The sequence below is a fragment of the Doryrhamphus excisus genome, chromosome 2, assembly GCF_030265055.1.
Source record: "Doryrhamphus excisus isolate RoL2022-K1 chromosome 2, RoL_Dexc_1.0, whole genome shotgun sequence".
NCBI classification, from domain to species: Eukaryota; Metazoa; Chordata; class Actinopteri; order Syngnathiformes; family Syngnathidae; genus Doryrhamphus; species Doryrhamphus excisus.
In genome coordinates, this window is record NC_080467.1 from 10,922,886 (window position 1) to 10,950,715 (window position 27,830).

At 43.5% G+C, this 27,830-nt stretch overlaps 2 protein-coding genes across 7 annotated transcripts; one reads left to right on the forward strand and one right to left on the reverse strand.

Annotated features, from left to right (window-relative positions):
- The first annotated feature begins 1,360 nt into the window (after positions 1 to 1,360).
- Positions 1,361 to 19,873, forward strand: pde8b (phosphodiesterase 8B). Of its 3 annotated transcripts, none has more exons than XM_058056085.1 (23): positions 1,361 to 1,726; positions 4,918 to 4,974; positions 6,990 to 7,180; positions 7,518 to 7,577; positions 7,642 to 7,699; positions 7,783 to 7,871; positions 7,943 to 8,021; positions 8,638 to 8,778; positions 9,680 to 9,768; positions 9,846 to 9,900; positions 10,891 to 10,942; positions 12,214 to 12,291; positions 12,372 to 12,448; positions 12,529 to 12,693; positions 12,813 to 12,858; positions 12,962 to 13,091; positions 13,168 to 13,366; positions 13,832 to 14,049; positions 14,122 to 14,260; positions 17,568 to 17,726; positions 17,796 to 17,925; positions 18,066 to 18,303; positions 18,532 to 19,873. In XM_058056085.1, the coding sequence occupies exons 1-22, from the start codon at positions 1,376 to 1,378 to the stop codon at positions 18,254 to 18,256; spliced, it is 2,754 nt and encodes a 917-aa protein (XP_057912068.1). In that variant the 5' UTR covers positions 1,361 to 1,375; the 3' UTR covers positions 18,257 to 18,303; positions 18,532 to 19,873. The 3 variants fall into 3 exon arrangements, with proteins under 3 accessions (XP_057912068.1, XP_057912073.1, XP_057912082.1); XM_058056099.1 differs by lacking the exon at positions 1,361 to 1,726 and adding an exon at positions 4,486 to 4,839 and having other exon boundaries at positions 18,532 to 19,870; XM_058056090.1 differs by lacking the exon at positions 18,066 to 18,303 and having other exon boundaries at positions 18,532 to 19,868.
- wdr41 (WD repeat domain 41) lies at positions 17,393 to 27,453 on the reverse strand. 4 transcript variants are annotated; one of them, XR_009120134.1, is made up of 14 exons: positions 27,238 to 27,453; positions 27,040 to 27,121; positions 25,572 to 25,687; positions 24,883 to 24,931; positions 23,099 to 23,227; positions 22,966 to 23,028; positions 22,657 to 22,900; positions 21,570 to 21,671; positions 21,311 to 21,495; positions 21,119 to 21,240; positions 20,961 to 21,046; positions 20,112 to 20,245; positions 19,486 to 20,023; positions 17,393 to 19,432 (listed from the first exon to the last, which is right to left on the reverse strand). XR_009120134.1 is itself a non-coding variant. In XM_058056124.1 (14 exons), the coding sequence occupies exons 2-14, from the start codon at positions 27,085 to 27,087 to the stop codon at positions 19,883 to 19,885; spliced, it is 1,350 nt and encodes a 449-aa protein (XP_057912107.1). In that variant the 5' UTR covers positions 27,088 to 27,121; positions 27,238 to 27,452; the 3' UTR covers positions 17,393 to 19,882. The 4 variants fall into 4 exon arrangements, 3 of the variants coding, with proteins under 3 accessions (XP_057912107.1, XP_057912114.1, XP_057912093.1); XM_058056124.1 differs by having other exon boundaries at positions 17,393 to 20,023; positions 22,657 to 22,719; positions 22,789 to 22,900; positions 27,238 to 27,452; XM_058056131.1 differs by lacking the exon at positions 20,112 to 20,245 and having other exon boundaries at positions 17,393 to 20,023; positions 22,657 to 22,719; positions 22,789 to 22,900.
- Positions 27,454 to 27,830: the final 377 nt, after the last annotated feature.

Below are 27,830 nucleotides of genomic sequence, written 5' to 3' on the forward strand. Positions count from 1 at the left end.
GGCTGGCGACCCGTCCAGGGTGTACCCTGCTGGGATAGGCTCCAGCACCCCCGTGACCTTCATGAGGATAAGCGGTAGAAAATGAATGAATAATATAAATATTTTCACCCCAAAAATCATGTATGGAATAGTGTAACCACAGGAGGTCGCTGTTTGACGTTCACGAAGAAGAGAGGCTGCTGTCATTCACGCCACCAAAGCTTAAGTTACAAAGATGATCATTTACAAAAATAATAAAACAACTAATACAATCAAATAATTGTACGATATTGAAAAGCGATAAATGAACGAGAACAGTGGCGGGGTTGTTTTTGTCAGTTTGTGAATTCAGTCTAGCAAAAAGTGGCGGCAAAAGTGTCCCATGACCAAGAAATTAGATTTTACATAATTCGGTTGTGAGTCGCTTTGCTTGATAGGTTTTTTTTTTTTTTTAAAGCATTAAAGCGTTTGTTGTAAAGTTCTATCATGAATCACAAAAGAGTCGCTGTGTTGCGTGTGCAATTTATAATACTTGCCGTTGGAAAAAAGGCTTTAAAAAGCCGGAGTAGATGTCCCACTCCGTTTAGATGTACATATATGGCTATGCTGCTACCTTTACGCCACATTGTTGGCCCTTTTTGGAGGGTTTCTCAGAAGACTTTATAGGTGTGTCCCATGACATGATGCCTCTTTTTCCCCCAGTGCAAGTCTTTGAGTTCATGTGTTGTAAAGTGTGCTTATTTGTGCCAATGTTGTCGTGGTGGTGGTTTTGCCGGTCCCACACTGTACAGTATACTAAACAGTATACTGTTTGCTGAAAGGATCATCGTTTAGAGTTGCTTTTTTTCTCATCCCATCTAAAAGTCAATAGAAAAACGAGCTGCGGGCCACACATGGCCCCCAGGCCGGACTTAAGACACCACTGCTGGCTTCACGGCTGTGTCACTACCTCCATTCCTTATGTCAGTACGCCCTGGAAAACATCCATGAAGTTATCTTATGACTTGTTTTTTTAGTTGGAGGGGATATTATGTCATATGGTGAAAGGGGTGGGATGTTGGTGGTGGTGTAACTTAAGTTCATACCAAGATGTCACATCAAAGTTCCTTCTAAAATGTTCCAGAGGAGCTGCTGGTGCATAACATCCATGCAGGTGAGCCGCAAAGAATGAATGAACTGGACTAATAGCCATTTTAATAGATGCGCTGGGCGTCAAAAAACGTCACGGCGTACAGCAGAACCACCGTCCCGGTGATGAAAATGACAGCCAGCCTCCTGCCGTAGAGGAGCAGGGAGAAGCTCTCCGCGTCCAGCCTGCGTGTGCTCAGGCGGAGCCGCCAGAGGGGAGGGGGTACCGCCGCCGCCCCAGCGTCCGTTCTCCCGGCTCTGACTCGGCATGGGCTGCGCACCCAGCATCCACGTCTCCCAGAGCGGCGTCATCTACTGCCGCGACTCGGACGAGTCCAACTCTCCGCACCAGACCACCACCACCATCTCACAGGGTACCGGCGGCGGAGGCGGGGGCGGGGGCGTGCTACACGGCCTCTTCATCAAGACCGACGCCGCCGACACCATCCCGTCCGTTATCGCCTACCAGAGCTGCCACTCGAGCTACAACTCCCGGCGGGAGAACAGAGAGACGAGCGGTGGAGGAGGAGGAGGAGGGGGAGGAGGAGGATGCGGCAACAGCGGCGGCGCGCACGTCCTCATCGAGGCCGAGACGCAGACCAGTAACACCGGCGTCAAGGTAACCGCCAAGCGGCTCAGCATCCTCACACATGACGAGGCCTGCTTGTTATGCTGATAGGCCCTTGAGCACCACCTCACGCCGGGCACTGAACGTCACCAGCTGGGACGGCAACGTCATTTGCTGCCTAGAAAGCTCCACATGCATGCAACACATCACAGGCTGGAGCTCAAATATGTGCTGGTTCATTGCCACGGACTTTAGATGGTTACAGGATGCACCTGCACAGACAACATAATAATCTTCACTTTTATGATAGACAAATATATACTTTTTGAATATACTCAATTCATAAATTCACCAGGAGACCATCAAACGTTTACAACAAAGCATCAGCGTTTTCTTCGTATACAAATGAATGCTAAGACAGTTAAAAAAAAAAAAGTAAATCCATGGGACCAAGAAGTATTTTAAAATGACATTTTTGCAGTAATCCTTCATTATCACGCTTCATTGGTTCCATAAGATAAGTGATCAGTCAATTCCTGCCAAATAGAATACCTTAAAAATTGAATATTTTCATAGCTGCAGCATAGAAAACCTGTTTAGGACCTTCTAAATGCCATTTTTTTAACGTTGTTAGAGCCCTCAAGACACGAAATAGCACCCCTATAATAACCTTTAAGGTTCTATTACCAAATATAGAAGCTATAATAAGAGAAAAGAAGACACAAATAAGACTCTGCGTTGCTATAAATGTATTCGTATGAGCTGAGTGGGGGGTGTAGACGGGTCAAAAAATATGTACAATTTGCTTTTGCTAATAACAGGCTCTATTCAGTCGGTTTTATTCCCTCATTGAATACCAAAGACGCATTTATACGGTTATAAGTTTTGCAGAGAGGCAAATGCATGTCACTCTTCCAGCAGTTTCAAGCCAATAAAAATGGCAACAAGGTAGCGGAAGCGCATTGGATAAGACCTGGGTTGAATCTAACCTGATGTATTACCACAGCTGACCCGTGAGGGGCAGCGGTGGGCCAAAGGACACCTGAGCTACCTGGAAACAACAGAAGAAGAAACTAGGATAGCTGTTAGTTTTTTCCAGATGGGCGGACACAGTGTGAATACTATTTAAAAGCTGTGTATAGAAGTGATCACAAGTTCATTGTGGCATGACGTGTGTGTGTGTGTGTGTGTGTGTGTGTGTTGATCAGCTGTTCCTTCTGAAGACTAAATCAATGACACCATTTATTATTTATCACTGAAGCCCCCTGAAGGGGCTTGACAATCTGTCATAGTGTTGATCACGCTCCTGTGTGTGTGTAGTTTGTACTTACAAGTGCTTTGTTTACCCCTCCGGTCAATGTGTGAAGAGTCACATGTAAAGGAGCTGACAGCACTAGCCGCTATACTGCTGCCGCCGCCGCCGCCGCCGCCCCCGACGCCACCGGGCGGGATTGGCTGCGTTTTGTGCACATGATCGGGCCTTCCAGTGTGACTTCTTCTGGAAACACTTATTTTTCATAGAAAATAATTCAAATCGGCTGCACGGCGGACGAGTGCTTAGCACGCAGGCCTCACAGCTAGGTGACCGGAGTTCAATTCCACCCCCGGCCATCTCTGTGTGGAGTTTGCATGTCGGGTTTTCTCCTGGTACTCCGGTTTCCTCCCACATTCCAAAAACATGCTAGGTTAATTGGCAACTCCAAATTGTCCATAGGTATGAATGTGAGTGTGAATGGTTGTTTGTCTATATGTGCCCCTGTGATTGGCTGGCCACCAGTCCAGGGTGTACCCCGCCTCTCACCCGAAGACAGCTGGGATAGGCTCCAGCGACCCTCGTGAGGATAAGCGGTAGAAATAAATTAATGAATAATTCAAATCGAGGGCGGCACGGTGGTCGAGTGGTTAGCGCGCAGGCCTCACAGCTAGGTGACCGGAGTTCAATTCCACCCCCGGACATCTTTGTGTGGAGTTTGCATGTTCTCCCCGTGCATACGTGGGTTTTCTCCGGGTACTACGGTTTCCTCCCACATTCCAAAAACATGCTAGGTTAATTGGCCACTCCAAATTGTCCATAGGTATGAATGTGAGTGTGAATGGTTGTTTGTCTATATGTGCCCTGTGATTGATTGGCTGGCCACCAGTCCAGGGTGTACCCCGCCTCTCGCCCAAAGACAGCTGGGATAGGCTCCAGCACCCTTCGCGACCCTCAAGAGGATAAGCAGTAGAAAATAAATGAATGAATAATTCAAATCGAGCCGCACAATGGACAAGTGATTAGCATGTTGGCCACACAGTCAGGTGTCAGGTTTGGGTGAAATGGTTGTGACCGAGGTTTAAATTCATGTTGGAGTCAAATAGCATAAAATTAGCTGGTAAGAGTCAGTTACGTAAGTCCTAGAGATGTCGTGACGACAGCTGCCTAGGGTGTCCAATGTGGTCTTTCCCCATGGGGCCCGGAATCAACCACTGTTAATAAACGCTAGGCCGTGGCCTTTTACCACACACATCAAACAGCAACGTAATAATCTCTCTGAAAAACATAGTCCAGGCTGGCACTGGTGGATGGTGGCTCTATTTGTTTTGAGCTTTGAATTAGATGATGTTAGATTCAACATTAGAACAACAGATAAAAATTAGCCTCTTGTTACAAACGTTATTTGTGCCTATCCTCCAGCGACAATTATGCTAACAAGATGATGATGTCATCATGTTAAACCCTCCCCCATCCCTAAGCTTCTTTTTATATTTTCTCCCTGGTTGCAATTTGTCAACCATGCTAACGCTAGCTAGCTTATGGTACACTGCTGACTGCTCAGAGGACGCGCTGATTGGCACCTCAGTGACGCATGTGCTTAAGGAGACTTGCACAAACACATACACTTGTAACGTGTTCTCCCACAGCGGGATTACACTGGTAAACACTTGTGTGTGTGCGCTAATACCCTCAGAAGACGCATGCAGCTCCACGGTAGCTGCAGTTAAAGCTTGTCGTCTTCAGAGTAGGAACTACTGCAGGTGTCCACAGTTGAGTGAAGGAAGAGGATCTAAAGGTGCTGCTGAAAGTGCGTCAGGGGCACAGGTGATTGCAGGCAGGTGGGGCAGGAAGCGGGGGAAGGGAAGTTAAGCAATATGTCAGCATGCTGGTGGACATCAGCGGTGAAATGGTGAGGTCTTGTGTCGTGTGCGTTGACGTTCTCGTGGCTACAATACGCTGTTGTTCATCGTTTGTCTTCGCCCTGCAGGTGTCTTCTGCAGAAGAATGCGTGGGGCCGATGAGAGTGAGCCAGGAGCCCATACAGGTGAGATGTGACAGATATACGATCCTGATCAGGAAATGTTAAGACCAGTTGATAAATGGCAAGATGGTGTAGAAGCCGGGCCACCATTGCTGCTGCGGCTGGACACAGTTAGCGATAAGTCATTTCAAACGTCATCAAACATCCCGAGGAACAAAAAAAGTCAAGTTGTAGACCCAAAAAAAAATGACCCAGAGGATCACATTGGCTGTCCATCAAGACACGGACCATACTGGGACCAAATTACGGTTGTTAGCGGTTGTTAACAGTAACCATCAGATGTCATTTTTTTAGCTTATGGTCTTATAATTATTGATTTAATAATTATCGCACAAACCGAATGGACCCTGACTGGCCATTTTACAGCTTTCCACTTCATTATAGTTAATTCCCATGAAATGTTTCTAACTTCCCTCACGCCAAAGCAAAACACAGAGATCTTCTGTACTGGGTTGTGGCGGGTTGTGCCTCCATTTTGTTAACGTTTTCTTAGTAAGTAGGTTGCCGTTAGCTTTGGGGCTTCACACAATGTTTAGGTCTCAGTGTTAAGGTCTTTTTCTGTTCCCCTTTGCACAAAGCCAGCTCTGTCAAGGCGTGTTTGCTTGGTTTCGGTGTGGGAAAAGACCATCAAACATGTTACTTCATTTTGTCCATACGTATTTTGAGGCTTTGTGACGCACAGAAACATTCATTATGAATGTTTAATAAGTGGCGGATTAAAGTGTGGACCATGAGCCTGTGATTCATGTAAAGTTGTCCTCCAAAGGGTCAGGAAGTGTGTGAGTTAGTGTGTCGTATGTGCCGGCAAATGTTCAAGTGTTTAGTTGAAACTAATTTACAAGTGAGACATGGTGCAAAGGTTTGCACCATCGGTGATGAACGACATCACGGGTGTCCAAACTCTTCCCAGCGAGGCCCACATAGCGAAAACTGAAAGGATGCAACATTGCCACTTGGATATTCTTGTAAAAATATTCTTGTAAAATTACTGCAGAATTAAAAATTTTTGCTGTTTTTTTGTGAAATTATATTTTTATAATATAAAAAGTCACAACATCCTGTTCGGTGTGTGTTTTAAAGCTGCTGCATTCAAGTCGACTGGGAAATTGGAAATACCCCACTTGGAGCTTTTGTTGTCTGAATTCAGCCAAACGTAAACAAAAAAAAACCATGGCTGACAAGCATGATAAACTAGTATTTCTTTTGTTCGTGAATAGCTTGAATTGAAAATGCCCCAGTGTTCTTGAACGTAGCATGAGACGTGTAATGGTAATGGTGATGGTGTGCATATGCATTTGGGTGCACCCATGGGTGCACATGGACCAGGCTCGGCTCTTTGCTGTATTTGGGCCACAGGTCAGACATCTTTGCACCGACATAAGATGTTTGTGGAATTTCGTGTGTGCTAGCGCCACAAGCACAGAAGCCATCACCGTGGCAACACGAGCCGACACAGGATAAAAGACCAGTGGACATTTCGCAGGCGTTTGCAGAGACTACTACTACTACAGGAGGTCACCACGGTTTCGGGTTAGGGTTAGTCCAATATTTATTATTGGGCAGGTTAGGGTTATATTTAGGGTTACAAAAATTTAATTTTGTCCGCTTTCAGCCACAATCTTGTCCTTTTGGTCACTACCCAAAGCTCATGAGCATAGATGAGGGTAGGAATATGGACGGACGAGTAAATGGAGAGCTTTGTCTTTGGGCTCAGCTCCTTCTTAACCACAATGGACTGATGCAGAATCCGCATCACTGCAGACATCGCACCAGTTCATTGTCGATCTCGCGTTCCATCCTGAACAACACCCCGACGTACTTAAACTCCTCCACTTGGGACCGGATCGCAGACCCAGAGATGGCTTTCCACGACTTCCCAGGAGAGAACCATGGACTCGAGTTTGGAGGTCATCCCAGCCACTTCACACATGGAAGTTGAAGATCATGGACCAATGAAGTACCACATAATCTATATTTAACACATGTTCCCTTGTTGTCCTTCCTGGTGTCCTCTGCAGGTCCTACTGGTCTTCGCCAAGGAGGACAGCCAAAGCGACGCCTTGTGGTGGGCCTGTGACCGCGCCGGCTTCAGGTGCAACATCGCTAGGACGCCAGAGTCTGCAGTGGAGTGCTTCCTGGACAAGCACCATGAGATCGTCGTCATCGATGGACGTCACTCGCGCTACTTTGAGCCGGAGGTTGTGTGCCGGTGAGCAAATTGGAACCTTTTTCTGCTATCTTCTCCGGGCAGACAGGCTTCCACAATGAAAACATTTTCATCCACTTGAAGCCCGTGTGTCGGGGGGGCTTGTGGTGGCTGCTGATAGCGTTGCAAACTTCAGAAGCTATTAGTTACTAAAAGGAAGATTCTTGCAAGGCTTCAGTAGCACTCAAGCGAGTCAAGCACTTAAGTTCATCCATGAGTCATTGGATCGCATCCATCGGTGTCATCCGTCTCTGCGCTGTTTTTCCTGGCCGGCATCCTCACAACTCTCAATCATCTCTGACATTGTTTGCTCTTGTCTTCATCTTCTTTTGTTTTGCAGGATGATCCGTGCCACAAAGCCCTCAGAAAATGCTGTTATTCTCGCCGTTGTGCCACAAGGGTAAGATGTCGTGTTTTTTTAATCTTAATAGCACCTTGACGCTTGTTTCTCTGTTGGGGTGTAGGCCATCCGGGCAGGACGAGCCGTCTGTTCTCCCTCTGCTGTGTGCTGGATTCAGCCGAGTATGCTCCACAACTTATCACCTTTTTTTTAAAAAAAAAAGCATGGTGTAAAATAACACCCCAATCTCAACTCTTCTTGTTAGAGATTTGTGGAGAACACCAGCGTGATGGCCTGCTACAACGAGCTGCTTCAGCTAGAGCACGGAGAGGTGCGATGCCGGTTCAAACTCAGGTACAGACGTCGCCACGCAGACGCACAATGTGGTCGAGGTTCCTAACGCTGGCTTTTTTCTGGCCTTGCAGGGCTTGTAACGCTGTGTTCACTGCGCTGGAGAACTGCCAGGAGGCGGTGGAGATCACGAGTGAAGACCACATTATACAGGTAGGAGGGAAATCAAGCAGTTAGTCGCAGGCGGCAATGCCAATACTATATTGGGTCATAGGAGTGTAAATGTGACTACTATAGGGGTGTTATATCATGTCTGGAGGGTCTTGAATGACCATGGTTTGCTGGTGACAAAGGAAGCTAAATAGTCCAAGTGAGTTGATGTTGTTCACCGAATTGATTCCGCATCCCTACAAAATGGCTGCAAAAGCAGGGGTGGCCATCAGATGTCTTCAAGGTTGGCGGCTCTGATTGATGACATTAGCTTTTGTACTGGACTATGTACGATACGATGACTAGTAACGAACTGGTTGCTCTTGGCACGTAGTTGGGTGCTTCAAGCTGGATGAGGGTGGTTGGATGTGAGGTTTTCATTCTGGTAGAGGAGGAATAATATATGTTTTTTTGGGATGACGTTGGAATCTGGGTGGTTAGGGGGGTGGGACTAGATCAGTCTTGACTTCTTCCCATTCCCTTTCGAACATGTGTATATTTATATATACATAGGTACTTTTATTTGTGTTGATTTATGTTTGGTTTGTTGTGCTTTGGATGATATTCGAAGTAAAGAATAAAAAAACAACAACAACATGTGTTGCGTTTTGTCCGCCAGTACGTAAACCCCGCCTTTGAGCGCATGATGGGCTACCACAAAGGGGAGCTGGTCGGCAAGGAGTTGACCGAGCTGCCGAAAAGTGACAAGAACAGAGCGGACCTTTTGGACACCATCAACACCTGTATTAAAAAAGGAAAGGTGAGCCTTGCACCCACTGTTACAGCCTGTAAAGGAAGTAATGGTAATGGTTTTATTTCATTTGAACATGCATCAGATTACAATTGAGTGCATCCCATAATCAGTTCCCAGTTCCACATGTCCAAAAGGAGTAGGAAGAAGCAAAGCTTATTAAATCCTACCCCTCCATCTGGTACTTTTACAATCAGTAACTGTTACATTTGTTCACTTCCTGCTTTCCATAATACAGTTTAAGGTTTTTTGTTTTTAATAATGTACCTCGTACCAAAGTAGGAAGTGATATGAGCATCCAATGCCATAATGTGTACCATAGTAAGTGTCAATATAGTGATATATATAGCACATCATGACTGGTTCAAGACTCTTCATCCTTGTATTTAGCAAACATCAACTGCTTGTATTGTTTCTTGAATTGGCTCATCGTTGTGCATTGTTTGATTTCCTTACTCAATCCATTCCATAGTTTGATTCCACATACTGAAATGCTATGGCTTTTTAACATAGTCCTAGCATAGAAGTGTTTCAAATGTACTTCTTCCCTGAGATCATATTTCTCCTCTCTTGTAGAGAAGTATTGGATGACATTTTTAGCTAATTGGTTGTTTTTAGCCTTATGCATTATTTTAGCTGTTTGAAGACGAACTATATCAGCAAGTTGAAGTATTTGTGATTTTAGAAATAAGGAGTTAGTATGTTCTCTGTAGGCGGCATTATGAATTATCCTTACTGACCTTTTTTTGCAGTACATTTTGCGAGTGAAGATTGCTTTTATAGTTATTAGCCCAGGGAGCAATAAAGAGTGTGGAGTGATTTTCTGAAATTTTGCTTTGTTCAATATTGAAATATTTCTGGCCACGTTATGTTGTATATTGTGGGAGTCACTCTTTTTGTCTCTGCAAAGGAATGGCAGGGGATTTACTACGCCAGGAAGAAGTCGGGCGACAGCATACAGCAACAAGTCAACATAACGCCCGTCATCGGCCAAGGAGGGTGAGTCAACTTGGTATCAAACAACGCAGATGAACATTTCTGAGAAGATATGTATAAAGACATGTTTCCTCTCTCAGGAAAATTCGACATTTCGTCGCCATCAAGCGACCTCACATCGACAACAATAACCAAGTGAGTGCAGCTAACCGGATACTCACCAAATTGACAGTAGTTGCACACGGAGGAAGCGGTTCACATTTTGGTGAAAATCAACAAAAATAACCGACGGACAAGCAGGGTGTACACGGTGAATGCAGCGTGTCGCTGCACTCAGCGAGGCTCCAGTCCAGTTACGTCACGCCACGCTATGATGCTAGAATGCTAAGCAACGGCTAAGCGCGGGGATCAGGCCCGTGAAGGCTAGCAGCCAGACGTCAGGGCTATTTATGTCTATGAAAAAGGGGGCTAGCTCTCCTCTCGTGTGTAAACATTAGGTGAGTCAGTCTTTTGCATCCTGTTGCCAAATGGCTCTCATTCCTGCTGGTTGGGATCGGGAATCCGGAGCGGCTGATCGGATTCCCAGAACAGAGGCCAAAAGGAGCTATTTTTGTGTTTTTAAGTTTTTGTATAGACACATTTTCAGCCAAGTGATGTCACAAGGCGTCTTTACCGAGAGACCATAATTCCAACAAAAGACGGCAACCCGCAGCCACAGACGTTCTTTCAGGCTATCAGGTTTTTCCTCGAAGCACTTAAAATCCTGCATTATTCCAGGAATATTCCCACATACGCACTTGGCCAGGGACCTGTCGTCTCCATTTCATCGTTTTCTTTAGTTAGCCGTGTTTCTGTAAACACTCTGAACTTCAAGGACTTGTGTTTAACACTCACATCATCTCAAGAACTTGGGCTTTGGTTGTCTCCAGTATATCATGAGACATGTTGAGACGTTTTTAATCCTGTTTACTTTGTACAGGTTGTACTACTAGAGTGGCTATAAAGTCAGGAATGGCATAGATTATTATACTAGCAAGGCTTTGCTGATAGATGGACTTTATGTGGTAGTTTCTGATCCTGTGTATTATGACACTGCTAATAAACCTTCCCATCAATGAATCATTTCAATTTCCCTGTGGTTTTCTTCCCTTGGCTTAAATGAATAGCTTTCTTTTTATGTGTCAGGTGCACAAGCTCAAGAAGGACGACAGAAGTGGTGTAGAATGTTCTTACTCAGGTAAATTACCCTTTCAATATCCAAGTTTGTATGTAGCTATTGGCAATATAGCCTTTTTTAGACTTGTTTGGCCCACTAGCTGCTGACTTAAGCTATTACCTCGTTGCTGTCGTATGTAGCAATGCATAACAATTGGCCTCATCGTATGTTAGCTTCATTTAGCAACTTAGAAGATCTATTTTACCTCTTTTACCCATGTGCTAACATAGGTTTGTTTGCAGCTATTGGCAATACAGTCATTGTTAGACTTGTTTTCACTAGCTAACAGCTGAATGTGGCTATTAGCTCATTGCTGTTGTATGGGAGCCTCTTTAGCAAAGTATAACATCTATTAGCCTCTGTTACCCAAGTGCTAACATGGGTTTGGCAGCAGCTATTGGCAATATAGTCATTGTTAGACTTGTTTTAGCTTGCTAACAGCTGAATATAGCTATTGGCTCTTTGCTGTTGTATGGTAGCCTCTTTAGCAAAGTGTAACATCTATTAGCCTCTGTTACCCAAGTGCTAACATGGGTTTGGTAGCAGCTATTGGCAATATAGTCATTGTTAGACTTGTTTTAGCTTGCTAACAGCTGAATGTAGCTATTAGCTCATTGCTGTTGTATGGTAGCCTCTTTAGCAAAGTATAACATCTATTAGCCTCTGTTACCCAAGTGCTAACATAGGTTTGGCAGCGGCTATTGGCAATATAGTCATTGTTAGACTTGTTTTAGCTTGCTAACTGCTGAATGTGGCTATTAGCTCATTGCTGTTTTGTGGTAGTCTCTTTAGCAAAGTATAACATCTATTAGCCTTTATTACCGAAGTGCTAACATAGGTTTGGCAGCAGCTACAGGCAACGTAGCTTCTGTTGGGCTAGTTTTAGCCTGCTAACAGCTCTTAACAAATTGATGACCAAAGCTATCAGCTCTTTGTTGTTGTACGTTAGCCTTTGTTAGTGACTTATACCATCATTAGCCTCTGTGCTAACAGGTTTTGTAAGTGCTACTGGGAATTATTAAAGGTTCCACAAAAACCAAAACATATGAAACACAAAGCAATTTTGTACAGGGTACAAACAGGCAGATGACTTAGTTTTGCAAATTGACTCAATTTTGGAGAAACTCTTCAACATAAAATGAATCAGACAAAAACTGTATGAAACCCGAGGTTTGACTGTTGTTTTTGTCATGTTAGCAATGTGCTAACATTTTCTAGTATTCTATCAGCTCCTTGCATGTATTTTAGTATCCAAACGCTCATTAATCTCATGAATATTTTTATTTTTAAAGAGTGCCATTCTCTACGCCACCGTGACCGAAGGAAAGACTCCATGGATGCCAGGTCGCTCAGCTCCCGAAGTAGCGACGGTAAGAAGTCCAAGACTCCTAAGCTGGCCCACCTAGCTGTGTTCTCAAGTGGTTCCCAAATATCGCTGTGTTCATTCCAGCTTCCAGTTTACAGAATCGGAGACATTCTTCCGTTGCCAGGATCCACTCCATGACAATTGAGGCCCCCATCACCAAGGTACATGCCGACATCAAGCCCTCTTAAGATGATCTATTTACGCATGTCCGCCATGTTGTGATTTCAACCCCCTCCAAAAGGTGATAAACATCATCAACGCCGCCCAGGAGAGTAGCCCGCTAACCGTGGCTGAGGCTCTGGATCGTGTGCTGGAGATCCTGAGGACCACGGAGCTCTACTCGCCTCAGCTGGCCTCCAAGGAGGATGACCCCCATGCAAATGACCTGGTCGGGGGGCTCATGAATGTAAGGGTTTTCTACTCTGCTGCCCCCTGTGATCCGGACTCTGATAAGCAGAAGGAATAGAATGGAGGTTCCATTGTTCATTTAGTTCTAATAAGCAATTCCTTTATGTCCTTCTGTAGGATGGACTGCGGCGGCTCTCTGGGAACGAGTATGTTTTCTCCAAAAGTAAGCGTTTTGTCACGCTGCTTTTATGTAATGTCAAGATCCCACCAAAAAAATCAGGTTTTAAAAGTCAGACATAGAATCATACAGACTGTGTTTGTTCCAGACAACAGCCAGAGTCAGCTCGCCATACCAATCACTCTGAGCGACGTCCCTCAATCCATCGCAGACATGCTTGCCGATGAGGAATGCTGGGAGTTCAACATCCTGGACTTGGAGGCGGCTACGCATAAGCGGTACCGGGCCTCTCCCATCACCAATTTTTATTATAGAGCTCCTGTTGACCTCAAGACCTTGTGTGTTTCCCCACAGGCCACTGACCTACCTCGGCCTGAAGATCTTCACGAGTTTCGGTGTGTGCGACTTTCTGAACTGCCCTGAGGCGACGCTGCGCTCCTGGTTGCAGCTCATAGAGGCCAGCTACCACTCGTCCAATTCCTACCACAACTCCACGCACGCCGCTGACGTGCTGCACGCCACCGCCTACTTCTTACGTAAAGAGAGAGTCAAGGTTAGTGCAGATGGACTCGAGTTTTTTATGCTTCTAATTAGGGATGGGAACGGGTACCTGTACTTTTATGCTTCTAATTAGGGATGGGAACGGGTACCTGTACTTTTAGGCTTCTAATTAGGGATGGGAACGGGTAGCTGTACTTTTAGGCTTCTAATTAGGGATGGGAAAGGGTACCTGTACTTTTATAGGCACTGACCCAATTCCTCACCGCGTATGTCAGAATGTTGTCAAAAAAGACACGTGTACACATGCGTCCATACTCTGGTAAATAGTTGCATCCAGACGGGAATGGGTGACGGTATTTTGGGACTTGTGAAAGCATGTATTGCTGTCGGAACTGTATAGTTTGATATGTGAAATATGAATCTAATGTATGAGTGTATTAAGAGTCATGTGACATGCCAACACCCAGCTGACTTTGGTGCATGTTTGCTGTTTTTTTTTTTTTTTTTTTTTGCTCAGAGCAGCCTAGATCAGCTAGACGAGGTGGCGGCGTTGATAGCCGCCACCGTTCATGACGTGGACCACCCGGGCCGCACCAACTCCTTTTTGTGCAACGCCAGCAGTGAGCTGGCCATCCTGTACAACGACACGGCGGTGCTGGAGAGCCACCACGCCGCCCTGGCCTTTCAGCTGACTGTACGCGACGGCAAGAGCAACATCTTCAAGAACATTGAACGGTCTGTGCTGCATTTTTTTTTTTTTTGCACTCACCTAAAACATGGAAACACGCATTTAATTTCGCTCAACAGGAACCAATTCCGGACCCTGCGGCAGGCCATCATTGACATGGTGCTGGCCACGGAGATGACGAGGCACTTTGAGCACGTCAACAAATTTGCCAACAGCATCAACAAGCCACTGGCGGCCATCGAGGAGCCCAACACGTGTGTGAGTGTTCGCCCCCTTTTAAAAAAAACCCGGCAGGTTTCACCTTCCTGTAACATACAACAAAAATATTTGAAAACAAGGTCATGGAAAAGCAGTGTAAGCATATATTGAGTGAACATGCTGCTTCTAACATGTCTATTTGCGTTCTTACACCAAGTCTGCATGAATACATTCCTGTATGTGTCTTACGCTGTTTGGCAAGTGTCAGGTCCAGCATGATGGGGCCCGTTCGCCCATTTCGTAGCCAGATTTCACACACTATTTCCGGTTTGCTCGGCCACACTTCCCTTCCAAGGCCTCCGTGGAGCATCACTGGCCATTCTTCCCAGTTTTAGCTGGGGTGCTGCTCTGGAGTTCATGAGAAGGGGACATGGACCCCTCACCTGTTCGCCTTTGAGCCATCATGGGGCAGCATGGGCAGTGAGGCTTGCTGAGGTGCGCGAAGCCCCCGGCAGATGCAGGAATGTGTCAACAAAGCGACCGTGTCACAAGTTCTATTTTGTGGTGCAGACTTTCCCCGTCTTTTATATGTTGCTTTCCCTTTTTGTTGATGCAACAGAGCACGCTTTGTCATCTTCAAACAGAGAAGGCTTTGTCATCTTGGCGGTATATTGACTCATTGGACACTTTTACATAGGCCTGTCACCATAACACATTTTGCTGGATGATAATTGTCCTACAAATTATTGCCCATTAACGATATGAATGTCAACAATATTTTGAGTGTGTGTGAGGTTTCCGCTGTTTTTTTTTACCAGAAAAGTGCATTTTCAGCAAGTTGAAAAAATTAAAAAAAACGACATACTAACCCCTTACGTTTTTTTCAAAAACTTATGTTTTATGTTTATGTTTTTGGCTTATGTTTTTTTCAAAAATCACCAAATTCAAACTCTGGCATTTTATGCCATTTTTGGGTGCTTCTGGGGCCCCTGTTGAATGTGTGTGTGGTTTCCTTTATTTTCACCAGAAAAGTGCATTTTCAGCAAGTTGAAAAAATTAAAAAAAACGACATACTAACCCCTTACGTTTTTTGTCAAAAATCACCAAGTTCAAAGACTGGCATTTTATGCCATTTTTGGGTGCTTCTGGGCCCCCTGTTGTGTGTGTGAGGTTTCCCCTGTGTTTTTGACCGGAAAAGTGCATTAGAAGCAAGTTGAAAAAAATGAAAAAAAAATACGTTTTTTGTCAAAAATCACCAAATTCAAAGACTGGCATTTTATGCCATTTTTGGGTGCTTCTGGCCCCCTGTTGAGTGTGTGTGAGGTTTCCCCTGTGTTTTTGACCAGAAAAGTGCATTAGAAGCAAATTGAAAGAAATGAAAAAAACCACATACTTGCGTTTTTTTCAAAAATCACAAAATTTAAAACTGGCATTTTATTGCCTTTTTGGGTGCTTCTGGGGCCCCTGTTGAGTGTGTGTGAGGTTTCCTTTGTTATTTTCACCAGAAAAGTGCATTTTCAGCAAGTTGAAAAATTAAAAAAAACGACATGCTAACCCCTTACGTTTTTTTCAAAAATCACCAAATTCAAACTCTGGCATTTTATGCCATTTTTGGGTGCTTCTGGGGCCCCTGTTGAGTGTATGTGTGGTTTCCTTTTTTATTTTCACCAGAAAAGTGCATTTTCAGCAAGTTGAAAAAATTAAAAAAAACGACATACTAACCCCTTACGTTTTTTGTCAAAAATGACCAAATTCAAAGACTGGCATTTTATGCCATTTTTGGGTGCTCCTGGGCCCCCTGTTGAGTGTGTGTGAGGTTTCCTCTGTGTTTTGACCAGAAAAGTGCATTAGAAGCAAGTTGAAAAAAATGAAAAAAACGACATACTAACCCCTTAGGTTTTTTTCAAAAATCACAAAATTTAAAACTGGCATTTTATTCCCTTTTTGGGTGCCTCTGGGGCCCCTGTTGAGTGTGTGTGAGGTTTCCGCTGTTTTTTTTTACCAGAAAAGTGCATTTTCAGCAAGTTGAAAAAATTGAAAAAAATGACATACTAACCCCTTACGTTTTTTTCAAAAATCAACACCCTCAAACTTTGGCATTTTATGCCATTTTTGGTCTCTTCTGGGCCCCCTGTTGAGTGTGTGTGAGGTTTCCGCTGTTTTTTTGACCAGAAAAGTGCATTTTCAATAAGTTGAAAAAATTGAAAAAAAACGACATGCTAACCCCTTACGTTTTTTTCAAAAATCACCAAATTCAAACTCTGGCATTTTATGCCATTTTTGGGTGCTTCTGGGGCCCCTGTTGAGTGTATGTGTGGTTTCCTTTTTTATTTTCACCAGAAAAGTGCATTTTCAGCAAGTTGAAAAAATTAAAAAAAACGACATACTAACCCCTTACGTTTTTTGTCAAAAATGACCAAATTCAAAGACTGGCATTTTATGCCATTTTTGGGTGCTCCTGGGCCCCCTGTTGAGTGTGTGTGAGGTTTCCTCTGTGTTTTGACCAGAAAAGTGCATTAGAAGCAAGTTGAAAAAAATGAAAAAAACGACATACTAACCCCTTAGGTTTTTTTCAAAAATCACAAAATTTAAAACTGGCATTTTATTCCCTTTTTGGGTGCCTCTGGGGCCCCTGTTGAGTGTGTGTGAGGTTTCCGCTGTTTTTTTTTACCAGAAAAGTGCATTTTCAGCAAGTTGAAAAAATTGAAAAAAATGACATACTAACCCCTTAGGTTTTTTTCAAAAATCACAAAATTTAAAACTGGCATTTTATTCCCTTTTTGGGTGCTTCTGGGGCCCCTGTTGAGTGTGTGCGAGGTTTCCTCTGTTATTTTCACCAGAAAAGTGCATTTTCAGCAAGTTGAAAAATTAAAAAAAACGACATACTAACCCCTTACGTTTTTTAAAAAAATCAACACCCTCAAACTTTGGCATTGTATGCCATTTTTGGGCTCTTCTGGGCCCCCTGTTGAGTGTGTGTGAGGTTTCTGATGTTTTTTTGACCAGAAAAGTGCATTTTCAATAAGTTGAAAAAATGAAAAAAACGACATACTAACCCCTTACGTTTTTTTCTACAATCAACACCCTCAAACTTTGGCATTTTATGCCATTTTTGGGTGCTTCTGGGCCCCCTGTTGAGTGTGTGTGAGGTTTCCCCTGTGTTTTTGACCAGAAAAGAGCATTAGAGGCAAGTTGGAAAAAAAAAACATTTACTTGAACGTTCATTTTCCATAGGAAAGTTCCACATTTTGCCTAGTCTTCTCTGTAGTTTATGTAATAAACACCCAGGCCATTGAATGAGAAGAATATGGTATGAGTCCATAAGCAAATATTTCTGGCTTTGTGTGTTTATGCGTCTGTACTGCAGGGCATGACGGGTGACTGCGAGGGTCAAGGAAACTCCCCGGAGAACCGCCTGCTGATAAAACGCATGTTGATCAAGTGTGCAGACGTGGCCAATCCCTGCAGGCCGCTGGAGCTCTGCATCGAGTGGGCGGGACGCATCTCTGAGGAGTACTTCGCTCAGGTGCGTGTCATGGTCCTCGCCGCCTGTCTCGCCCCGTCGTCATGGCGATCTCTCTTTCTGTGTTGGCAGACGGATGAGGAGAAGAGGCAGGGGTTGCCCGTGGTCATGCCCGTGTTTGACCGCAACACTTGCAGCATTCCCAAGTCCCAGCTGTCCTTCATAGACTACTTCATCACGGACATGTTTGACGCCTGGGACGGTAGGACTCCATCACTGATACAAAGTATTTCACGATCACATATCAGTCTGGGAAGCATCTTCTCCTTCCCACTGAAGATCCTGTTCCATTCTCCCCGAGCGATGTCTTGTTTACCATCTAGCGTGGTTCTCATGTCACAGAAAGATTCCACTCGGGGGGACGGAGAGAAGGAAGCCTCCCTTGGGGTCCGAATGAAGAGGAGTTGAGTTCAGGGGTTTTACCATGTGCGCCTTCTGCCGAGGGAGGCGAGCTGCTGTGCCAAGCCTCCATCCTTTATAAACAGGAAAAAAAGTCACACATGAATGCATTTTGGATCAGACTTCAGCAATAAGGAACTTTCATTTTTTCAAATTAAAAGGAACAGTTCACTTTTGGGGGGTAATTACATGCATTAATTGTCTCTTTTTAGCTGTTTTTATATCTTTAGAACACACAGAAAAGAGGACGTGTTCATGTCTCACATAAGGAGTGTGAAGATAAAATAACTTTTCCTTTTAAAGTAATCATTCAAACTGTTACTTTTTAAAAATATATTATTGAGCCTTGGTCTTTTTCTCATGTTTCCATGACAACCACTAATCCACCAATGGCTTGTGTCTTTTGCAGCCTTCGCCAGCCTGCCTGGCCTCATGGAACACCTGTCGGAGAACTACAAGTACTGGAAGACTTTGGACGAAATGAAGTGTAAAAGCCTCCGCCTGCCTCCTCCATCTTGATTGCAAGCTGCCGTCCCTGCCACTTCCTGTCACACGCACTACCTTGACATGTTGACGGAACACACGGATTTCATGATCGACATGCCTGTAAAAGACCCCTACCGTCGACATTACGGCCCTGCCAAGTGTTCACTTACGATGGAACACGTTTTTAATCTTATCTTCTTCGTTGCTCTTCACTTTTAAAGATGGCTCGTTTTAAAGAGTCTTTCCATCCAATAGTGAAGTGGCGGCTTCCCTCTAGCGGCTGAATAGAGTACTGCACCCAGAGATAGACTTTCTTTGAGCAAGTCCATGGGAGGAGGATGCTAATAACTCAACTCTGGAAATCGATTTCCTTGGAATACACGCAAATCCTGGACTGGGAAACACAAATTGAAGGAAACACTGTGACGCAATGAAGACCTTTTATTTTATTACTCAAGACTGGCAACAGTTTGTCATTTTGGAGGGGGCTTATTATTACGGTTCATTTTGAGCTTTTTGTTTTTATTGATGAAATGCTCCTCACGGTGCTCTGAAGTTAAAAAAAAAAACCAACTTAATTTACGGTAATGTCACAAGGTTTTTGAAGGAGGTCCTGATGATGGATCAACATTGCTTAAATATGACAATGTAGAAGCAAAGTTGATGAATCATGTCAGAGATTTGTTCATCTTAACTCACCAACCTCCATCAGATGATCTGGAAATGACTTGTTTTTTAATACCGTTATTCATTTGCTTTGCCTGTTTTGTAACCTTTTTGTTCCTAATGTAACCTAGAGGAGATGGGAAGGTTACTAGATGGACCTCCTTCTGTCCCTAATGTAACCTAGAGGAGATGGGAAGGTTACTGGATGGACCTCCTTCTGTCCCTAATGTAACCTAGAGGAGATGGGAAGGTTACTGGATGGACCTCCTTCTGTCTTAATCAGCCAGAGGATGGATTTGGATGGAAACCTTAAACGCTCATTTTGAATAACAGAACCAACTTCCTGTTGGTGTAATGACCATGTGTCCCATTACTTTTGTCCAAAATAGTGTTGTTTTTTTTATGCTGTCAGAGAAATGCACCACAAGCGACAATTAAAATGCTGACTCAGCATGGAAGATATCTCTCAGGTGTTTGGCACCTTGAAGCTCCTGAAATCCTTTGAGGAAAGAGCCGTGAAACGCATCCCAAACGGGATCCCAGCTAAAGTCCACACAAACCTGCTGAGGTGAGACCACATCCACGCACACACACACGCGCTTCTAAAGTCACAGTCCTCCCTTCCCCTCCAGTTTCTGGAAAAGTGCCAGGCTACGGAGGTGTGACTGCTTCTCGCCGTTCTTCCACAGGATCAGCTGATGGTCGGCGGAACACGTCACCAGGCCGTTCTCCTTGAAGGCCACAAACATCTGGATGGATGACAGAGAAAGATGTGAAAAATAATTAATCAAAAATAATTAGATTTGTCGTGTGTGTGTGAGGTCATGTTGCTCACACCTGGACGGCGCCCGAGTGACCAATCAGGTCGCCTGTAAGCTCTAAGGTTCTGATGTTGGGAAGGTCGACGGTCTTATTGGACGGAGGACACGTTTGCTTGCTGGATCGACCAAAGTTCCACATCCCAAAGAAGCCTGAATGGCGGATGAGGCAAAGAGTCATTGGATCCAGTTGGAGAGGAATGGGAAACTCCTACAATCTGACTTGGCGTTTGATGTTGGGATTAGAGTTTGGAGCTAAGGTTAACGCTTGAGGTTGGGATTAGAGTTGGGAGCTGAGGTTAGCGGTTGAAGTTGGGTTTAGAGTTTGTAGCTAAGGTTAGCATTTGAGGTTAGGATTAGGGTTTGTAGCTAAAGTTAGCGTTCGAGGTTAGGATTAGGGTTTGTAGCTAAAGTTAGCGTTCGAGGTTAGGATTAGGGTTTGTAGCTAAAGTTAGCGTTCGAGGTTAGGATTAGGGTTTGTAGCTAAAGTTCGGATTAGGTTTGTAGCTAAGGTTAGCGTTTGAGGTTAGGATTAGGTTCGTGGCTAAGGTTAGCGTTCGGTGTTGGGATTAAAGTTTTTAGCTGAGGTTAGCGTTGGAGGTTAGGATTAGGGTTTGTAGTTAAAGTTAGCGTTGGAGGTTAGGATTAGGGTTTGTAGCTAAAGTTAGCGTTGGAGGTTAGGATTATGTTGGTAGCTAAGGCTCGCGTTTGAGGTTAGGATTAGTGTTTGTAGCTAAAGTTAGGATTAGGTTTGTGGCTAAGATAGATGTTAAGGTTCATTAGAATTCGGGTTTTGTAAATCGGGTTCGAGGTTGGTTGCACCCCCACCTACAGTAAGAAACGGTATGGAAGCAAAGCAGCATCTCACCTGGTGATGCAGGTTCTCCGACGAGGGGCAGATCTTGGATCTCCCACATCCTGACGCTGCCGTCCTCAGAGCACGACATGAGCTCGCTGAGTGAGACAGAGTGTTGATTAAAGTCCGGCGGCGCTGGCGCGGAATCAGCGTAGGATGCGGCGTGTCACCTGTCAGAGAGCAGCATGGTGTGCAGCACGTTGGAGTCGTGGGCGCACTTCTTGTACGCCACCACCGTCTTGGTCAGGACACTGAACACGTACAGGCCGCTTCCCACCGCCGCCAGGATGAGCTGAGATGATTGCTTTGCTTACTTGACGTCTGATGTCGGTGTATCTAATCAAGCGTCTGCGTGCACTCACGTTTCCATTGGAGGTGAGGTGCTGAACGGACATCTCACTGGGCTTGGGTCCGCCTAGTTGGATCTGGGCATGCACGCTCATCTGAGGCTCCTCCCACAGGATGTGCTCGTAGGCCAGGACGCTCCAGTCCACCGCGTCCCAAACCATCAGCTCGCCCGCGTGGGAGCCGCTGGCAAAGAGCCCATCTAAAGAAACACAGGCTCGGTGGGATGGGGGGGGGGTAAACCCCTCCCACCGGCCTACTGATTGACTGACTGACCGCTCACGTTGATCAGAGCACGAATCTGGTCCTGGTGGTCCACCAGGCAACGGACCTCCACCACTGACAGGGAATCATCACAACCTGTGAGCTTGTAGATGACTGAGGAGGAAAAAACATACTTATACTTATATACTTATACTTGACTAAATACTAAATTAACCAAATAAAGCACAATGCAGTACATTTTGGGAAAATATATCTTAGACTCAACTGTATGACATTTTTTAAAATATTTTTATATCAACATAGATTCACTACATAAATCCCAAAATAAAATATTTTTCATTTTTTAAATACTACATATTATACCTACCAATAAATACAGAGTAGTAGTGAGTATTTTATTTCTGATAACTTAGACCAAAAAAAATGAAAAGATTTTCTGATGTTTTCTGATTAACCAAATAAAATATTTTATCTTTAAAAATATATTATACTAATTATTATACATAAACATATGTACATTTTTATATTAACTTGATTATATTAACTGATTAAACACAAATCCCCAAATAGTTTTTTTTTTCATTTGAAAAAATTATACAGTTATACATATTGAGTTTTTACATAAAACCCAAAAATGTTTTTTCCCCATTTACATTTTTTTATTACACATGTAAATATATTCATTACTAACATATTTTATTTAAAAATATATTATATATTATACCTACAAATATATATATTTTTTATATTAACTTTGTTGATTAACCACAAATCCCCAAATATTTTACTTCATTTTAAAAAATTATATAATACTGTTATACATATTACGTCTTCTTTCCTGATAAGAAAAACATTTTTTTATTTACATCTTTTAATTACACATGTAAAATATTTAAGTTTGCTGATTAACCAAATACCAAAATATTTAATTCTTTAAAAATGTATATTATACAAATTACAATTTTTTTTTCATTTTAATTACATGAATTCAAAATTTAAATATTTTTAGTTTGACTATTATATACTTTTTAATATTACATTGACCAATGATTTGTTGTTTTTATATGTTAAACTAATATTTATACTGTCTAAATATGCATTTAATTTGCATGTGTGAGAAATGATAGGTTTGTGCTACCGATGGTCTTGTCCATGGCGGCGGCCACACAGTTCTTGGGAAGCTCGATCAGAGCGGTGATTCCTGTAAAAGGACACCAAAAAAAAATATTTTTTTGTGTGTGTGTCAGCACGACCTGAAAGTGGTGCCCACCTGTGTCACTGTGCCGGTCTTTGTGACATTGCAGCCGGAAGTCTTTGTTCCACACACACAGCTCCTCCCCGCCGGAGATCCACACGCCGAGATGCTCCAACACCAGCAAACACTAACACACACACACACACACACACACTTCATAAACAGCCATGACACCACAGGAAGACTTGATACCTTAACAGAGGACTGGAGATCCAAAACAGTCTGGACTCGGTTTCCTGTGTCGGGGTCCCACAGCTGAGCATGGAGGTGAAGGACAAACAACAACAACAAAAGTTGTCTTTTTGGCTCCCCCTTCTGAGGATACGCTGACACTGCGGTCGGAGGAGGCGGTGATGAGGCGGGTGTGCGTCATCAGTTCGTCGCTGCAGTGGAAGACGGTGATGGCGGTGATCTGCTGGGAATGACCCCTCAGCTCCCGAAGCCTCTCGCCCGTCTGACACAACACAATTAGCACAATTTTACATTTTTTTTTACCCCAAAAAAATTAATTAGGCTTCGCTACACATCTTAAACGTACATCTCTGCCAATGATGCGTCGGTCAGCTACAGACGTGGGAAGTTAGATCACTTGAAAAGGCTGAGCTAGCTTGATGTTGCACAGGGGTGTCCAAAGTGCAGCCGGGGGGCCATTTGTGGCCCGTGTGTGTGTTTTTTTAATGGGCAGCAGTGCACAGTAAAAGTAGAACTTAACAAAAAAAAAAAAACACCCAACAAATTTCTGCAGTAATTTTACAAGATTAAATACATAGTAGCATGAATTTGGAATATTATGAGAAACAATTATTAGAAAATTAGCTTGTGGAAAAATATTTACAATCTTACAAGAACAAAGTCTATGTAAATATAAGAGGAAAATGTAAACCGTCGAGAATTTTACGAGATAAGGAAAACATTTATGTAGCAAAATTTGAAATACAAAAATTGCATGTTTTAAGTTATGAGAAACAAAAAAAAATTAAGTATGGCATATCTTACTGATACTGGTATCTATTACTGTACAGTATGGTATCTGTGACTGATACTGTAGAGGATGGCATCTTTTACTGATACTGTACAGTATGGTATCTGTGACTGATACTGGCATCTATTACTGATACTGTACAGGATGGGATATTTTACTGATACTGGCATCTATTACTGATACTGTACAGGATGGCATATTTTACTGATACTGGCATCTTTTACTGATACTGTACAGTATGGTATCTGTGACTGATACTGCATCTATTACTGATACTGTACAGGATGGGATATTTTACTGATACTGGTATCTATTACTGATACTGTACAGGATGGCATCTTTTACTGATACTGGCATCTTTTACTGATACTGTACAGTATGGCATCTTTTACTGATACCGGTATCTGTGACTGATACTGCACAGAATGGCATCTTTTACTGATACTGGCATCTTTTACTGATACTGCACAGAATGGTATCTGTGACTGATACTGCATCTATTACTGATACTGTACAGGATGGGATATTTTACTGATACTGGCATCTATTACTGATACCGTACAGGATGGAATCTTTTACTCATACTGGCATCTATTACTGATACTGTACAGAAGGCATCTTTTACTCATACTGGCATCTATTACTGATACCGTACAGGATGGCATCTTTTACTGATACTGGCATCTATTACTGATACCGTACAGAATGGCATCTTTTACTGATACTGGCATCTATTACTGATATTGTACAGTATGGTATCTGTGACTGATACTGTACAGGAAGGCATCTTTTACTGATACTGGCATCTATTACTGATACCATACAGGATGGCATCTTTTACTGATACCGGTATCTGTGACTGATACTGCACAGAATGGCATCTTTTACTGATACTGGTATCTGTGACTGATACTGCACAGGATGGTATCTGTTACTGATGGGCGGTGTCTCGGGTATAGGGCCAATTAATGCTGTATATGTGATAAAGTATGGTATCTGTGACTGATACTGTACAGGATGGCATCTTTTACTGATACTGGCATCTATTACTGATACCGTACAGGATGGTATCTGTTACTGATACTGTACAGGATGGCATGTGTGACAGAATACGTGCGCCACGTTACCTGAACGTTCCAGACCAGCACCAGTCCATCATCGCCTGCGGACGCACATCTGGAAAACACACCACATCATCATCACCACCATCATCATCATCACCATCATCATCACCTCCGGGAAGTGGAGTCTATTTCCCGTGTGCAACCTGAGAGGTCTTAAAGAAATATCTGTAGCCTTCCACCCCACCGTGCCCCCCCAGCCCCCACCCCACTGTCCACAGGCATCCAAGGGGAGCAGCAGACAGGATGGGGCGAATAAAAAGAGATCAGATGAGCCGAGGCGACACATTTTCAGACTTCAGAAGCAATCTGGAGGGAATTTTCTGGCCTTTGCCCCCGACTGCGGACATGAGTGAGTGTGTGTGTGTGGGGGGGGGGGGGGGGGGGGGGGGGGAACCTGGAGGACGGGGTTATTACTAGAGGATGCCAGGCGTGAAGTCACACACACACTTTGTTGTGTTACCAACCCCAATGGGCCCACTTATGCTCTCTCACTGGAGCATGGCGAGGAGCGCAGGTGTGTGTGCTTGGGGGGGGGGGGGGGGTTACTGTACTGTAGGGGGTGATGATGGCGCTCCTGTCATGCTCTGCAACTTCTCTGCAGGGGGAGACGCTCCTGTCAATCAGCCAGAAGAGGCCGGTGGAGGGTGGGTTGGGGGTGGGGTGGTGGTACGGCGGCGGGAGGGTGCACTCACCTGAAGTCATCAATCTGCACCAGAAATCGAACAATGTCAAAATGTCCTCTCAGCACCTGCAGCTCAGTGAAGCAGTTTTTGGGCTGTTCCTCTCCGATGCACAGCACGCCGCTTTTCTGCCGACGTAAGAGAGAAAGAAGTAGCAGGACAAAGCAGAGCTTGCTTCACTTTCAAGAGGAGCGAGGCCTGGATCGATATTGAAATATCGATACTTGCGATACCAGCTCTCTATGCTCTAACGTCGATTCTCAAATCAACTGTATACCTCCGGGTTCTAAATGAATAAATGACTTCCAATTAAATCGTACTGTATTTAACTATTAAATAAGAATACCACTCATACTTAAATCGTCACATTTTCACAACATTTTTCTGTCATTGTTCGGCAAACTAGCTATAGCGTTTGTTGGTTGCACTGATGGAACGTTCGGGTGCACTAAGTAATATAAGTAATCGCGAATAACCCAACTAAAAGCACACCAAGTAATCTTGAATACTCCCAACAAAAATATCACGTAGTGTTGCACTGAAGTGACGTTCATATGCAATCAGTCATCTTATACTGTAAATCAGGGGTCTCAAACATGTGGCCCACAGGACACTAGTTTGAGGCCCCCCCCTTGATATGAAAGTTTAATGTTAGTGCGGCCGGCGCAAGTTTGATATGGATGCTGTATGGTATCATGTACCCAGAAAAAATTATTACGTTTGATTAATGTTCATGTTAAAGGTTAAATAACTGTTAATAGTTATCCTCCCTATCCGTGTGGAAGTGGTAAGTTTTAAGTTTAAAGGAAATAACTTGAAGGCCACCGTTTAGGTCACTAGCTCTCTAGTTTGCGAGTTAGCATGTGTCTCAAGACCCTGCACTTGCGCAATATGTTGTAAATAAAAAAGTATAAATGTGACTATAGTTGTGTTTTGTCATGTCTACAGGGCTCTAATAATGCTTTGTTAATTTTAATCTGAAAAAAATAATTTGTCTACCCACCAACTATATGTGGTTTCTTAAGTTTTTATTATTTGCCGTTTTATTATTATATTTATTTATTACTGATTGATTGGTTCTTTATTCTTGATTTGTTTATTTATTTTTCATCTTATTTTGTGCAGAAAAATAAAAATTAAGATATTTGAGAACAGTGGAATGTTTTATCAGAGCTTTTATTGTAGAAAATCGGAACCAAAGTACTGAAAAAGTTTGTATATTTTTCTGTTTTTAATAAATGCGTTTTGTTTTGTTTTTGGAAAACCTGATGCAGCCCAGCCCTGCCCAGACCCTAGCTCCAGTGGCCCCTCGGGAAATTGAGTTTGAGACCCCTGATGTAAATACTGTATGTATTACATTAGAAGTGACGTTCAGGTACATCTGGAATACTACAACATTGCCGTTGATTGCATGGCGTGACATTTCAGGTGCACGTGAAATCATTCTGCGCTATACAGGTGTGTTCAAGTTACAGCTCACCTCCACGGAGCTTTGAGCTTCCCGACCACCAAAAATCCATCGAAGCATGACGTCCCTTTTTTCCCCGAATCCTGCTAGCTGTCTGGGAACACATACAGACGACAATGTCATCACATTTGAAAATAAATGGCAAATCCTGACATTAGACGAGGCATTTTGGTTAACGTTAGTGAAACCAAACAGCTAACGCTAGCTTACCGAGCATCGACGTTCACGCGGTCGTCTTCTCCAATTATTGTGTCTCGTTTATCACACGTGTGGCGTCGACATTATTAGTTATTCGATGAAGCGACCTAATTGACGTTTTAAAAAGAAGAAGCGATACTAAACTGCGACAAAAACAAACCATTCATATGACTCGCCTACGGAAGCCTGTGGTGGACAGTTTTCCTACGAGGCGTTTTTCGCTCGGTGAAAGAAACTGCTTTTGTTTACTTTTTGTGTACTTTCGTGTCAACTCAGGACTCGTCTCAGTATGGAATTATAATTAATATAATAATAAATAAAAAAACTATAACAGAATATAGTTGGCGGATTTAAATTGGAGTGTATTGAAGTAAAGGCTGTGAGGTGTCATTTTGGTAATGTCCACTAGATAGCAGTGTGGGACAATAGTGCGAAGGCGGCAATAATGACGTATGTGAACTGTTTACCTAATAAAAAAATGTAGGTTAAAAGGTCAGAAAATCTTGATAGTTGTAGTCAATTATACTTTTGATAGGATTAATGATTATGAGTTTCCATTATTTTTCCTCATAATCATTTTTTTTGTCTAAGACTTCCATGCTCCA

Excerpts from the sequence above, each read along its gene's own strand:
- pde8b (XM_058056085.1), top strand. The coding sequence starts at position 1,376 with ATGGGCTGCGCACCCAGCATCCACGTCTCCCAGAGCGGCGTCATCTAC. Across the intron at positions 13,092-13,167 it reads GAGGCGGCTACGCATAAGCG|GCCACTGACCTACCTCGGCC; the intron begins GTACCGGGCCTC and ends GTTTCCCCACAG. Across the intron at positions 14,050-14,121 it reads ATCTTCAAGAACATTGAACG|GAACCAATTCCGGACCCTGC; the intron begins GTCTGTGCTGCA and ends TTCGCTCAACAG.
- wdr41 (XM_058056110.1), bottom strand. The coding sequence starts at position 27,087 with ATGCTTCGATGGATTTTTGGTGGTCGGGAAGCTCAAAGCTCCGTGGAG. Across the intron at positions 24,932-25,571 it reads GTGCAGATTGATGACTTCAG|ATGTGCGTCCGCAGGCGATG; the intron begins GTGAGTGCACCC and ends TGTGTTTTCCAG. Across the intron at positions 21,047-21,118 it reads ACCATGCTGCTCTCTGACAG|CGAGCTCATGTCGTGCTCTG; the intron begins GTGACACGCCGC and ends TGTCTCACTCAG.